Source organism: Cicer arietinum, chromosome 3, assembly GCF_000331145.2.
Source record: "Cicer arietinum cultivar CDC Frontier isolate Library 1 chromosome 3, Cicar.CDCFrontier_v2.0, whole genome shotgun sequence".
NCBI lineage: Eukaryota > Viridiplantae > Streptophyta > Magnoliopsida > Fabales > Fabaceae > Cicer > Cicer arietinum.
In genome coordinates, this window is record NC_021162.2 from 30,518,595 (window position 1) to 30,534,753 (window position 16,159).

The 16,159-nt window shown below is 32.3% G+C and overlaps 1 protein-coding gene across 4 annotated transcripts in view; it reads left to right on the forward strand.

The window, feature by feature from the left end:
- The first annotated feature begins 5,863 nt into the window (after positions 1–5,863).
- Positions 5,864–16,159, forward strand: part of LOC101499671 (probable inactive leucine-rich repeat receptor-like protein kinase At3g03770) — a 16,092-nt gene continuing 5,796 nt past the window's right edge. Inside the window, exons 1-6 of one of the 4 annotated variants that reach the window (XR_012162395.1) lie at positions 5,864–7,089; positions 7,638–7,771; positions 8,484–8,727; positions 8,811–8,924; positions 9,519–9,730; positions 10,010–10,119. Coding sequence is in view for 3 of the 4 variants with exons in the window: in XM_073366565.1 (XP_073222666.1) it covers positions 6,486–7,089; positions 7,638–7,771; positions 8,484–8,727; positions 8,811–8,924; positions 9,519–9,730; positions 10,010–10,035 (1,334 nt within the window). In the remaining variant the exon portion in view is untranslated. The remainder of the gene's footprint in view (positions 7,090–7,637; positions 7,772–8,483; positions 8,728–8,810; positions 8,925–9,518; positions 9,731–10,009; positions 10,120–16,159) is intronic. The other 3 variants (XM_073366565.1, XM_004515376.4, XM_027330849.2) reach the window with 3 other exon arrangements.

Sequence of the window (16,159 nt, forward strand, 5' to 3'; positions counted from 1 at the left end):
GCATTCCTGTAAGAAAAATACCATAAAAATCACATGAAATGCAAGGGGAACCGCAAGAAATACTAAAATGAACTACGAGCAGAACACATACAAACTATGAGAATAAATTAATTTTGGGCACGAGACATCACAAATTCCAAAAGTGGATTACGTCAAACACATAAAGTAATTTTGTATTTATCTAAAATTAATGTTGACATATTTAAAGTAATTTAGAATTAATTCTGAAAAAAAAGTTGATATTAGACTAGATTTAGCTCACCATTTTATACCAAAAAAGAAAGTTAAAGTTAAACTAACATCATGAGTTCTCTAAACTAAAATCATGAGTTATTTAAATTGAATTCTTAATCGAGTCTCACGTATATACATCAAATTTTATAATTTTATAATTAGTGTTAACTAAATACGGTTTTCTCCAATTTAATATTTTTCAAAATTAACAAATTGGTCCTACTAATAACTAAATATTACTACATTTTAATAATATTCATGATTTTAATATAATTTATTGTAAGAGATCTACGAAAAATATTGAAAGATAATGTGATTATAAAAACACTAATTTCTATAAGTACTCAATTTTATAACGTCATGATGAGAGTGCTAACTCAGAGAGTATATATTAAGGAAAATATCCCATTGTAAATAACCTAATATTCTTTTAAATAAGGTGTTGTTAATTAGCTAGATTTCTAAATAACAATAATAAGGTCTTGTGTTCTATCTTACAAAAAGAAAGATTTATAACGATGAGATAAATTTAATATAAAAATTAACAAAACTAATAGACTTACCAAAAAAAAACATAAATAATTATACTGAAAATCACTTAAAAACATCAAAACTAATTTTATTTCCTTTGAAATCACTTTTGTCTCATAAAATAAATCCATAACTTTCTTATTACTCCTAATTAATTTGAGTCCACAAAGAGATAATCAAACTTTTCTCCACTTAATCTTATGCTCAAAGTTTAAACTTAAAAGGAACCAAGAGACTTTGGTAGTTTGGTGGATATCCATTATCAAACATATCTGGCCAACTGTTGTTTGTTGTTTCCCACACGTGTTGTCATTCTCCCATTAATAGCAAGGAGTAAGAAAGGCTAAGGCCAATTCACATGATGAATCTCCTTCCATATACTCGACATATATTAAAACTTATTAAAGTAAATGAATGATGCTATAATCTAAAATAGAGAAAATTTTATAGTTGATGGAACATTTATATTCAATGTTATTAAAGGTTACACACACTTTATAAAAAAATAATTAAGTGTACTATTTTTTATGAGAAATCAAATTTTATTTTTTTTGTTAATAATTCATCCCAACTTTGTAAAATAAATGCTTCATATGAACTCAATTATAAGTAGTTTATTTATTATACAAAGATTAAGAATAATTGTTAACTTTACTTAATTTTTTTTATATAATCAAAATAGTAATTACATTTTTCAAAGTATGCTTCATTTTATGATTTAATTTATGTAAATAAAATTACACAGTTAATCAATCATAATTATATGAACGTTAAAAAAATTTATTTTAATTGTAATTACTTTTTTTGGCTTAATTGCACTTTTGGTCCTCCTATTTTAGGTGAATCGCGAAAGTAGTCCCCATTTTAGTTGTCTTCAGTTTTGGTCCCCAAACTGAATTTGAGTCCAAATCATGATGCGTTGTCATTTTTTAATGACGTGTCAAAAAAATGATGACGTGACCGACGTCTATATGGATTAAAAGTGATTATTATATTATTCCAAATTAAAAAATACAATTTATGTTTTTAAAGCTTTTATTATATTGGACCAAATTTTAAAAGAAAAGCCAAAATTAAATAAAAAATCAACAATATATCAGCCCCAAAATCAACGCAAAAATTAGGCATGTGAACCCTAAAATCAAAAATCAAGAAATTGATCATCATCATTCCATTTGAGCTTGTTCTTCATCTTCTCTTTTCTTCCTCTTCTTCGTCCTCTCCTGCATCTTCAATTTTAGCACATGTAAGCATCTTGGGAGATGAATTATGCACAAGTTTTATTAATTGTTAGGTTGATCCATCTCACGATCTAGATGGACAGTCTACACCTTATTTTTATTTTTACCTTATAGTATTCGCCACCCTGTTACTGAAAGGAGCAACAACAAGCAACATTAGATTTTGTTCCTGTGAGCAAAATCAATACCTCTAAAGTAACAATGTCAATTATAAGGAAGGGGGTTTGAATTATAATTGCCCCTTTTTGAAAATTCCTGTTTAAAACTGAAAGTTTAACTCAAGATTGATCTTGGTTATAAACGAAGATTGATCTTGGTTAGTAAAAAACAACAATATCAATTTTATCAATATAAAATCTGATTGTAAAGCATAAAATAAATAGAGATAGAGATAGATAGATCACACAAGGATATATACTAGTTCACCCAATCCGGGTTACGTCCAGTCCTCATAACCGTGAGATTTTTCACTAAGTGTTCAAATCGGATAACGTTCTTGGTTTTTACACCACCATTCCAGATCAACCTTGATCTGTTATAATCTTCACCTTTCAACCTAGAAAGGATTTTTACAATCACCTTTCAGCCTTGAAAGGATTTTTACAAACACACTCAATCTAACATAAAAGATAGACTTGAGTTACAAATTATGTGTATGATAAAAGTGTTTGGGATCTTGAAACTTATCAACACTTGTTTGAGATAAATGAAAGACAAACTCAGTATATAATGATTCAAAGATATAGTGAATAGAGCTGGAGTTTGCTTGAAGAGTTTTTATGACTTGTTACTTGAACAAGTGTTGGTAGATTTGTAAATTGAACTCTTGCCTTCATCTTCCAATTGATCTTCAATTTATAGATGTTAAAAGGCTTTGAATATTCAGTTTAAAATGAATATATCCGTCGGACACACTTCCCAAGTGTTAGATATGTTTTAAAGCAATTAAACATGTGTTTATTTGTTGTCCAGAACGATCTTGACAAAACGAAGATCGTTCTTGCTTTTGAGTTTCATGGAAAACGTGAATGAGTGAGTGAATGAGTTGTCACATGTCAGTTGGCACTGTTTTGAGTCATTTTTATGCATAACTTTCTGCAAAATATTGTAAGTACAATGTACTTGTGTCTTTGCTCATAACTCATCAATTTGGAGATCAATCTTGAGGCTGTTTTTTCACTTTTGGGTATTGATCTCGAGTTCTTGACTTCACCAATGATTTGAGTAGTCTTGATACTCTTTAATATGTGATTTATACTGTGGAAAATTATCTCTTTTAATTGTGTATTTAAAAGAGAATGAAAACCAAAATGTTCTTTTGTAAAATAAGAACATTCTTCATTTTGTGTTTTGTATGAGTGTTGGATTTTGACAGCTGTTGTGTGTCAGTCCTTTGTCTCAAAAACATGATGTGTTTTATGTAAAAAGGTGCAGTAGCAGTGTCCTTGTTGTCATGGTTGTCCTTTCTCATAGCTCATCAATTTGGAGATTGATCTTGATGTTTTTCTTTGCCTTTGTTAATCCTCTTTGATCGAATCTATCCAAAACAATCTTGTGTAGATTATTACCTTCCTCTGTGATGAATACTGATGTTTGTAGTGTAGATAGATGTACTTTTGCAGCCCAGATCAATCTTAAATTATAGCAAATTTTGCTCTTTGTAAATCAGAACATTCTTAGATTAAAGCTGTGAAAACGAAGAACGTTCTTCGTTTCTGTTTTGAGTGATTGCTGAATTTTGACAGTTGTTACGTGCCAAGCTTTGTTGTTTTATACGTGTGTCAGTGACGAAGGGACTTTATCATTTATGTCCAATTTGTACTTGCTTACTTTAACCATCAACTTTGAAGATTAGTCTTGCTTTTGATTCTTGATGCTTTGCTTATCTTGCAATGATGGTTTGAAGCACAACAAAAATTATGGGAATGTCCTTATAAGCTCTTGATGATTCCCTTTTCAGTTTGGTCCTTTTCGAGGGACACTGATGATCATCAATAAGAGTGCTTTGGGAAGGAGCAACAAAGGTGCAAAAAGTGGATAAATAAGATCAGTCAAAAAGCAAGAGTGTTCAAGCTGAATCTAAGAACATTCTTGACATCCAAGATCGTTCTTCGAATTGGTTGGAGATGAGCTGACTTGTACTTGTGATTGTGTCAGTTGTCTGAGATGATTTCTTGCTTTTCAGTCACGTGTGCATGTCTAGATTGAAAGTACAATCAATAGTGTACTTTATAGCTTGCAACTTTGTACTTGCAATTGCCTCACTTGAAGAATGATCTTGTTTTATACTTTTTATGAAGCATGTCTTTGATCCTTCGAATTCTGGAATAATTATGACTTAGATTGATCCTTGTTTATTCTTTGATGAAGATATGAGATGAATAAAGCTTACAGGATTCAATCTCTAATAAAGAAACTGATTATTCTTGTTTTTGCCAAAAATGAAGATCGTTCTTCGTTTCCCAGAACTATGTCAAGATCGATTTTCGTTTTACTGCTTTTGCTTTCTTGATTTTAATGAGATCTGTTTTGTAATGCTTGATACCTATCTTGTTTTAACACACTCAAATGCACATGTTAAATACCAAAACACTTAGAATCATAATTAGAATTCTTAATTAACTTTTTGTTTGTTTACATCAAAACATTAAATTGAGATTTTGTCTCAACAACCTCTTCCACAAAACTAGAAGTCCTTCCATAGCAAATCACAACTCAATCCCAATCACAAATTCAGAAAAACACGATCATCCAACATCACAACAGACATCCATAACCACTTCCTGCCACAAATAACGTTCCCCTCATGCCACCACAAGCCAAAACACTCCTGCTCACAGTACCTTATTGATGAAGAAGAAAAACGAAGATGTAGGAGAGGACGAAGAAGAAGAGGAAGAAAAGGGAAGATGAAGAACAAGCTCAAATGGGATGATCATGATTGATTTCTTGATTTTTAATTTTAGGGTTCACATGCCTAATTTTTGTGTTGATCTGATGTGTTGATTTTGGGGCTGATGTATTGTTGGTTTTTTATTTAATTTTGGTTTTTCTTTTAAAATTTAGAACAATATAATAAAAGCTTTAAAAACATAAATTGTATTTTTTAATTTGGAATAATATAATAATCATTTTTAATCCACGTAGATGTCTGTCACGTCACCATTTTTTTGACACGTCATTAAAAAATGACAATTCATCATAATTTGGACTCAAATTCTGTTTAGGGGACCAAAACTGGAGACAACTAAAATATGGGGACTGCTTTCGCGATTCACCTAAAATAGGGGACCAAAAATGCAATTAAACCTACTTTTTTCATTAATATATTTATATTTATTGTATTTCATTTTATTTAATTATTTTGCTAGCAAATTTAAATTAACAAAATTTATTTTATCATTGAAATCAATGTAATTAATTATTTTTTTAAGACTTTATTTTAAAGTTTTAAAGCAAAGGAGGAGAGGACTTTGAAGGGAGGAAAGTAGAGAAAAAAATAGATAAAATTTTCAAATTTTTTAAAATAGTTTTTTTGTAAATAGATATTTATAATTAATATATTTTTAATATCAAAAGTATTATAATAGATTTTGAATAATTTCTCAAAGACTTCAAAATCTCCAAAATTATCCTCCAATATAATCTTTGAGTTCCTCAAATTAAAATAATTTAATATTAAGAAGAAAAATAAACCTCTATAATACTCATCTTCCAAAACTCTTCGTCCTTTTCACTTCATCATTTATTTTCTCAAATTTATTCTCTCTTCTCCTCTTCTAAATTCTCAAATACACCCCAAAAATTGTGCGCAATATAAATACCCGAGAGATTTAATCATGGATAAAAAATTAAAAGACATTCTATATTTAATGAGAGTACTCTCCAAGATATTATCATAGACATAGTTAATTGCTTAATGTCCAAAGCTACTGTTTTCTCAACTACCTTCACTTCACATCTCCTTATTGTTCATTCTTGAACCAGTAATTTAATTTAATTTAATTTACACACCCTACCACCATAAATTCTCTCTTTCTTATGTAACCTTCCTGGTAGTTTCTCATTTTTGTTTTTTCTTTTCTTTTTTTTTTACTCTCTTCCTCATCTTCCTTGCTCTCTGATTTTTGCTCAATGGTCCATTTTCAAAGCCTTCCAACTTTCTATCTCTTTTCTTGAATAAAAAATATTTCTTTTTTAAATATAAACTCCATGAACCAAATGAAGCATAAATAAACCCTTTTGTGTTCAATACAAATTTTCTTCAAAAGAGAGTTTCCTTTTTGGGGTAATATTTAATTTTAATGCTCTTGAAAATTATTCATATTTAAAGGTTTCATTTTTTTAGTCTTTTGAAATTTGAAGGATTTTAATGCTCAAATTTAGTTCAATGAGATATTTTTATCTCAATCTTATGGTTATTTCCTTCTTCTTGTTTATCCATAGTACTCATGAGCTAAGTAAAATAGTTTTGATTATATGCTACCTTTGATGCCAAAATCATTAGTCACAATATTGCTAAGTAAAAATTCATTCTCAGGTGAGATTCCTAGTGAGTTTGGTGAATTGAACCAGCTTCAAAATCTTGATATTTCATCAAATAGTCTTAATGGGGTGCCACCATTTTCTTTGTTCTCTTTGAATAACATTAGTTATTTGAATTTAGCAAACAATGTTCTAAGTGGTTCTCTTCCATATAAACTAAAATGTGGAACCAAACTTGGGTTTCTTGATATTTCTAATAACATGTTAAGTGGTTTAGTTCCTTCTTGTTTGGAAAGTAGTTTTGATAGAAGAGTTGTTAGATTTGGTGGAAACTGTTTTTCTAATGATTCTCAAACTCAGAAGCATGGTTCTTATTGTGAAGAATTTAGTTCAGGAAGGAAGAGATTTTGGAATTGGGAAATCGATGCAGATTTTGGGATCATTGCTGTGGTTGTTCTTTTAGTGTTCGGTTTTGGAGTTTTGTTTTATAGAAAGAATCATTCAAGAGAGATATATAGGCATGAGATGTTGCCAAAGATTGTTCAAGATGATTACAACTCAACAACAGGAGTTTCCTCTGAACTTCTTGCTAGTGCTAGTAAGTACATAGGCTATACAATGATGTTCTGCTGTTTTGATTCTTATTTAGCTTAAAAGTAGTTTACACTGACACATACAGTATATGTCCCCTTTTCTCGTAAAACTATTTTACACCAACAATATCTCTATTAAACTCTAATCGAAAGAGAAAAGGAGGCATGTACTGTCAATGTAAACTAGTTTTACAATAACATCCGATAAGAATTCAACATTTTGCAGTGCAGTAACAAAGTTGGATAATGTTGCAATATCATAAGTTCTCGTTAGATGTCACTGTGAAACTATTTACCCTGACAGTGTATCTCCATTAAATTCTAGTTTTACACCAGCACTCAATGAGAGCTTATGATATTGCCACATAAGCCAATTTTGTAACTGCAATTTAAAAATAACTGCAAAATGTTGAATTCTCATTAGACATTAGTGTAAAACTAGTTTAAAATGACACTGAATATGTCTAATTTTATCTTTAGATTACGGAAGCTGAGTCTCTAGATATTAATTGATCTTGTAAAATAGTAATGTGTTGTTTTCTACTTATTTCAGGATTCATTTCTCAAACAATGAAGCTCGGAAAACAAGCTACTCCTATTTGTAGACACTTTTCGATTGAAGAGTTGAAGGAAATCACAAGAAACTTTGATTTGTCAACTTATATTGGTGAAGGAACCATAGGAAAGGTAACCTTCAACTAATCAAATTATTCTTTGATAGATATTGGATAGTTTTTCTTTACAAGTAATTGTTCTTCATTATAAATGGTGTTTTCTTTAGGTTTATTCACTTTTTATTTGAATACATTTGTGTTACTGGAAGTATATTACAGAACTAGGAAATCTACCCTGTCAATACTGCATCATTTACCTACACAAACAAAGGGAAATATATTCGCCAATAAGTGGGTAGATGCCCGAGTATGAGGGGCAACCCCCCGCGGAACAGTTCATCGATAAACTTGTAAACTGGATGGTAGTATTTAAACAAAACTTTATTCTTTGTAACACAATTCATTTCATAATAGAAAACTGCAGTAGCTACTTTGCAATCGGAAACATAAGCACAAATGACCGAGCTCCGTGATCAATCTTTAGGACAAGCAAGATTTGCTATTCTAGCACTATCCATATTAGATCTAAGTATACACAGCATTTTTGTTTTATTAATTTTGATTAAATGTTTCTCGTTTATTATGATCTCTCATTTCTAAAAATTGTCAACTTATCCTTGTAACTAACTAACTCCGTCATTCTGTTATGAGGGGCTAAAAGTTAGCTATAGAGACAGAAGTTGACACATTTTGAGAAATAAGGGACTAAAATGAAACACAAAACTTGCCATATTTTGGGAAAAGAAAAAGCATACTAATCTTTTGAGTCTTTTGCTTCATTTCAGTTGTACAAAGGTAAACTAGAGAATGGATCTTATGTGATGATAAGATCTTTGGCTCTGAAAAAGAAGTTTTCAATACAAAATCTCAAAGCTGGGTTGGATTTACTCTCAAAGCTTCACCATCCAAATTTGGTTAGTCTCTTGGGTCATTGTATTGATCATAGTGCATCAGATGGTACAAGTATCCACAAACTTCATCTTGTATACAAGTATGTGCAAAATGAAAATTATCGTATGCATTTGTCAGGTTAGTATCACAATATTTTTTTTATGTATAAGGATGAATACATAAATTTCTTCATACTTGATTTTGTTTTCCATGGTTTTTAGAATATCATATATATATATATATATATAGAGAGAGAGAGAAAGAGATAGAGAGAGAGAAGAGATCCAACATAAGAAAATTGACATTTTCGGATGAAAATTTCAGACGAAATACAGGTTTGAGTAAATTTGAAATCTGAGACATCTTATAAATTATTCTGAGAAATCAGTGTTGTCTTCTAGTCTAGTGCATTGTGTGGATAAATTTTTCTTGTGATTTATAGTTTTACATTAAGGCCTAACAAATTGCATTCAAGTATGCTTTTGAGAAATAATCATACATAGTTAGGTTTGATGAAACAAGAAGCCATTAAGTAGTAAAAAAAAAAAAAAGCAAATGTGGTTAAACTATTTTCATATAAGTTGTATGCTATTCTTATAAGCTATTTTATGGAGCTTACTGAAATGAGATAAAAACAAACTAATGAATATGATATAAGCTATTTTCTTAAGCTCTCCCAAACACTTACACAAAAACTTATGTCATAAGATAAACACTAAGAAGTTATAAATAAGTTATTTCATACACACCGTTAACTCTTATTTTTTGTTGTTAAACTTCACTTGGATATCATTATATATTGATGAATAGCTTCTTTTGTTATTATTATCATTATGAAATGTTGTATTATAACCTCTAATTTTATTACCAATTTGTATCATAGTGGTCTATATTAAATATTCCAACAATTGCTCAATTCAAACATGCAGAATTTTCACAAGATAAGGCACTAAAATGGTCTGATAGATTGGCGATTTTAATTGGAGTTGCCAAGGCTGTGCATTTTTTACATACTGGAATTAAACCAGTTTGTTTTAGAAATCGTTTAAAGACGAACAATGTTTTACTTGACGAACATCGCATTCCAAAACTAAGTGACTATGGTATGTATGTGATTACCGAAGAGATCGAAAATATTGAGGTATTCTTGCTCGCTTATTGTATTCAACTCATTATCAGTATTGACTAGGGGTAATGTTGTAAGCTGGGCTATAGTATTTAAATATAAGTTGTACACTGTAAACCCTAATCTTGAATTATAATAGAAAAGTATTGTTTCCACTCTACATTCGAAAAGATGTACGAACAATTGGCTAAACTCTGTGGTCAAATATAGTGTTTTTTTGTTTTGCATTTTGGTATCTTTATTATTTTGAACCGAAGTTGTTGTTCTAACATTTTCTTTCAATTTGCTGTACAGGCAAAGGGAGAGGATCCAAAATCTTGGTATGTTTTCTAATTGGTACCTAGTTTTTTACTTTGATGCAATAACTTGCAACAGGAGTCTCTTAACTGTCTTGGAATCTTATGGTAAAAAATTCAATACTAACATTATACTACATAGTTATCACACAATCATACCTATTAGCATTTATTTAGATTTTCAAATTTTCTAGTGATTCCTGTGAGGCGACTACTTCATTCCCCACTGCCACTACCTCTGTCATCAATTGTTTTGTTCAGTCAACACCTTTTAGGTTGTCTGTTCACTTTACTTTAGTGAGGGTATGAAATATGGAATTGTTACTTATTATGACCTTGTTATTACAGAATATGACAGTCTTTAACAAATTAAAGCAATATAGAAAACATAATACGTCTAGCATACAATCAGGATCGAACATACAATCATACGATGCAAGATTTATTCAGATTTATACACAGCAGAAATATAACATAGCATACAAGATCAACAATAAAAGTAAAAAGATAAGGGATAGAAAGCACCAAGGTTTATCCTGGTTCAGCTGTCAGTATGACAGCCTACATCCAATCCTGACAATCCAACTGGATTTCAGCTTTTTCTTCAATAGAAAGAATTGAGACTCTTTTACAGATTTGTCCAGTTTCGTCGAAACCTATCTATCTAACTCAAACTCTTTCCTATTGCTTAACCCCTTGATCCTTGCAGTCACTCGTCAGACTCACACAATATCAAGTACAGCTCCTTCTTGATGATCTTTACATCAACGAAGATCGCCATCAGTTTTCAAACTGGATTTTTCACAGTTGTTTCTTTTTACAAAACTTTGTTACAAAAAAATATAAAAGAAGTACAGAGTTTGTCTTCAATCTCTATCAATGTATCTCACACAATAATCTGGTTGTTCATTTGAGTGTTTGTGAGATCATTGTCTTTTTCTTTCAAGAATTCTTTTTCAGCTCTCTTATTAATTATGAATAATCTTTTTGGTCTTGATCTGAAAAAGCAATATCAGAATGTTATCAAATAAATTGTATGCTAATCGACTGGCACAATCAGTGATATAAATTGTGCAAGTCAGAGGCAACCTGATTTGTATGCTAATCGATTCACGTTATGACCGTTGTGACTTGTTTTTTACTAGCCGTTATATGTAATTATTACTAAATCGATTGTGCTTCCCCAACAACGGTAATATAATCAATTGGGACATCGATTGGAACGTCTGAAGGTTTAAAAAGGAACAGTTACCAATCGATTTCTTCACATTACATCTCCAGATTTCTCAAATCTTCTCTGCTATTCATCCAATCTGTCTCTGCAATCGATCTTTGTTATCTTTCTTCATTCAAACACACACACATTACTATCATGGCTCGTGTCAAGCAAACTCAAACACGAACTCCCTCACCATCATCTTCATCAAGTGGGCGAACCCCTTCACCTCCACCTACGTTGACTAAAAGGGTTCCCATTCCCACCCACAAGATTCTTGCCAAGGATAAAGGCAAGGCACCTACTATTGATCAAGGGAAATCCAAGAAGAGAAAGGAGCCACCCATTGAAAAGCTCATGGATGATGCCATGAAGGAGGTTCAACAGAAAAAGAAGAAACCGATTTCTTCTCCTCCACCTAAGAAAGCTCCTTCATCTAAGGATAAAGAGGTAGAAACTACTATTCCATCTGACTTTCTCAAAAGAAAAATCCATGAGGCAAGGACTCTAGATTTCGCGTATTTTGATTCAGACGGTTTCACTTTCCAAGACCACTTAAGGTTTCACGGTCTTGAGGGCTTTCTCTCCTCTTCTCTTGATACTTATCCGAAGCTGATAAGGGAATTCTACACCTCATTCAAGCTAACTGAAGACGGATTCAAAGCTCAAGTTAAAAGCAAAAGGATATCTATGTCCTTTGAAGATTTCTCTACAAATGTCAGGATTGCCATTTCATGGAACATCAATAGACGGTAGTTCTGATGCTGACACTGCTGATGAAGCATGGGAAGCATCTTTTGATCGGCATACTGCTGTGAAGGATCTGATGATTGATGGCTTTGTTGAAACGATTTCACTGCCTATTGGTCAAATGAAGGTCCAACATCGGATGCTTATGTATACTCTGACCCGGATGCTTGTGCCACGATCCGGTAACCATGCTGTAGTCCAGAAGTTGGACATACTACTGCTATGGGGATTGTCCAAGGAGCTCAAGATGAGCTGGACATGGATTGTGCTAAGGCACATGTTGGAGGCATCACAGAGTAAGCTGGTGCTGCCATATCCTCAACTGATCACAAAGATTCTAAGACATTTCAAAGTATCTCTTGTCAATGAGGAATCTTCCAAGACCACCCTTATTTTTGGAGAATCAATTGTAAATCAGATGCAATTGAAAAGGGTGAATGGCATTTGGATAAGACCATTACCAAATGTTGAGCCTGTTCAGCCAGTTCCTCAACAAGCTGCTGAGCCAGTCGCAGCCCCTCCTGAATACTTCGCAAAACTGCTGGAATTCATGGAAGCTCAGATGGCTCACAACGCCAAAATGCAAGAGTCACCCTAATGAGTACGTCGCAAAACTGCTGGAATTTATGGAAGTTCAAATGGCACACAACGCCAAAATGCAAGAGTCACAGGCTAAAATGGAAGCTGCCTTGACGACTCTCCAGGCATCTCTGAATTCAGTAGTTCAGGATGTTGAAGCAATACAAGCTCATTTAGGCCTTAAGCTATCTTTTGAAGACATAGCGGATATCGGTCGGCAAGCAACAGAGGAACCAAATACCTTAAATAGTTCTGAACCTCACGTTGAGGAGACACCTGCTGAGGATAATACAGCGGTCTCTACCTCTCCCTTCGCTAATAGTGAGGAACAGCCTAGTTCAGGTTTTTAAGTTCTTTGTTGTGATGTAATGTCTTGTTATTGCTGTTTTGTGTTGTTTTTTTATATGACATGTAAGCACGTTCATTCATTTGTTCTCTGATATCCATTGCCATAATCTGTTTAATCTGCTTATTTGTTGCTCTGATACACTGTTTTCTGATTTCAACCCCCAGTGCTTATGTTTACTAACATAGGGGGAGGAAATTTTTTTCTGCCTTTTTGCCTTAACTCACAAAGGGGGAGATAAATTATTAACTTGTATTTTACACTGCTTATACTGTTGCAAATTTGATAACTCTGATGACTGATAATGACTTATTAAAATGACTCTAATATTGTTAAATAGCATGTGTACTTATGCTCTGATGCTCTGATATTCTGATATTATGATCTGATAATGGTACTTATGATGCTATGAACATATATCTTGTTGTTAATGTTATAGCTTGAAATGCTCAACTCAAGTTAAAATTGTATGCTTGTCACTTATGCAAAAAGGGGGAGATTGTTGGACTTTAGTCCTCTTAATCCTAATTTTGACATAATTAACAAACATACAATGTTCATACATCATATGATAAATCTAACATTTTAACTGAGTAAGATTTCAGGAACAACAACTCAACCCTACATACTTGAGACAATTGCTTGGAACTCAAGAAATCAACAAAAGTTGGAATAGTTACTGAGCAAATCGATTAGGCAATCGATTTCGTAAAAGGGTTGTAAGGAAACATGTAGTTTGTGGTTACACAATCGATTAGGCAATCGACTGGCACAATCAGTAATAAAAATTGTGCAAGTCAGAGGCAACCTGATTTGTATGCTAATCAATTGGCACATCGACTGTGCAAATCACAAAGACAAACAACTGATTGAATAAATCGTTTGAGTAATCGATTGGGCAAGTCACAGAGCCAATCCATTTACTAGACTAATCGATTGACAAATCGATCTCGTAAATAATATTTCAAAAGTAACATGGCATGTGACAAACACAATCGATTGGACAATCCATTGTGAGAAATTCAATCATGACAAGTTTGGTATCAATCGATTAGGAAATCGATTGAGCTAAACCAACTGGTAAAGTCCTTTTCAGAAACATACTACCAAATCGATTGGCACTCCGATTAACATGGAATAAGCTAAGTTCCTGTTTTAAACACAATCGATTGGCAAATCGATTGAAACAAAAATTTGAAATCACAGGGAACTCTTAGTATGTGGCCAAATCGATTATGTGTATTATTGAATTGATTATGTGACTTAGTGAATCGACTAAGTAATCGATTGGTTTGATTTTATTATTGGAACAAAACACCTGACATCGATTATGCAATCGATTCATATATAAGTCTACACATAATTTTCTGAAAAGTGTATTAAAAGAATCGATTAGGAAATCGATTAGTTTATATAGTTTCAAGATTCAAGAAAAACAAGACTTGCGATAATCGATTGGCAAATCGATTAAGCCCGTTTTATCACATTAATGAATCGATTGAAAAATCGATTTATATGTTGTTTTTCAGAAACTATATAAAGAGTTTTCAATCTTTTTCTATCATATACTTCATAACAATGAACAACTCTTAAGAACTTTTTGATAACATTCTGATATTGCTTTTTCAGATCAAGATCAAAAAGATTATTCATAATCAATAAGAGAGCTGAAAAAGAATTCTTGAGAGAAAAAGACAATGATCTCACAAACACTCAAATGAACAACCAGATTATTGTGTGAGATACATTAATAGAGATTGAAGACAAACTATATACTTCTTTTATATCTTTTTGTAACAAAGTTTTGTAAAAAGAAACAACTGTGAAAAATCCAGTTTGAAAACTGGTGGCGATCTTCGTTGATGTAAAGATCATCAAGAAGGAGCTGTACTTGATCTTGTGTGAGTTTGACGAGTGACTGCAAGGATCAAGGGGTTAAGCAATAGGAAAAAGTTTGAGTTAGATAGATAGGTTTCGAGGAAACTGGACAATCTGTAAAAGAGTCTCAATTCTTTCTATTGAAGAAAAAGCTGAAATCCAGTTGGATTGTCAGGACTAGATGTAGGTTGTCATACTGACAGCTGAACCAGGATACACTTTGGTCCATTCTATCCCTTATCTTTTTACTTTTATTGTTGATCTTGTATGCTATGTTATATTTCCGCTGTGTATAAATCTGAATAAATCTTGCATCGTATGATTGTATGTTAGATCCTGATTGTATGCTAGACGTATTCTGTTTTCTATATTGCTTTAATTTGTTAAAGACTGTCATATTCTGTAATAACGAGGTCATAATAATCATCAATTGGTATCAGAGCCTGACTTTTTTTGAGGTAATACTCATAAAAGAACATGGCCTCAGTTGAATTTCTAGGAGAAGGTGCTTCACTTGCAAGGCCCCCTGCCTTCAATGGAGCCGCATACATGTATTGGAAACATAGGATGTTAATATTTCTAGAAGCTAGTGGTATTGATATTCTAGATGCTGTTGAAAATGGACCCTTCATACCTAAAATTGCTGGAACTGATGATTTACTAATCCCTAAACCCAGATCCGAATGGTCTGAGGATGACAAAAAGAAAGCAGGTTATAATGCTAAAGCAAAGAATATTATAACATCTGATTTGTGTGCAGAAGAATTCTTTAGGGTATCAAACTGTAAATCAACAAAGGAAATGTGGGACATTCTTCAGGAAACACATGAAGGCACCACAGACGTGAAAAGAGCTCGTGTAAATACACTCATGCATGAATACGAATTGTTTAGCATGAAGAAAGATGAATCAATAAGTGATCTACAGACTAGGTTTACACACATCATAAACCACCACCTTCATGCCCTGGGAAAACATGTAGAAAATGAACAGCAAATTGGAAAAATCATAAGGTGTTTAACAAGAGAATGGCAGCCCAAAATAACTGCCATTGCTGAGTCAAAAGACATTGCAACCATGACAATTGCAACACTGTTTGGAAAGCTCAGGAAGCATGAAATGGAATTGCACAGGTTAGATGAGTCAGAAAAAATTAACAGGAAAAGAAAAGGATTATCTTTGAAAGCCCAAACACACCAATCAAAAACTGAACAAGACAGTTGCTCAGATGAATCAAGCAGTGAGACTGATGAAGAGCCTGAGATTGGTTTACTTGTCAAAAAGTTTAAGAAATTTCTGAAAAAGAAAGACAACAAATTCAGAAAGCCATCCAGTTCTAAGACTAGTGACAACAAGACAATCACCTGTTATGAGTGTGG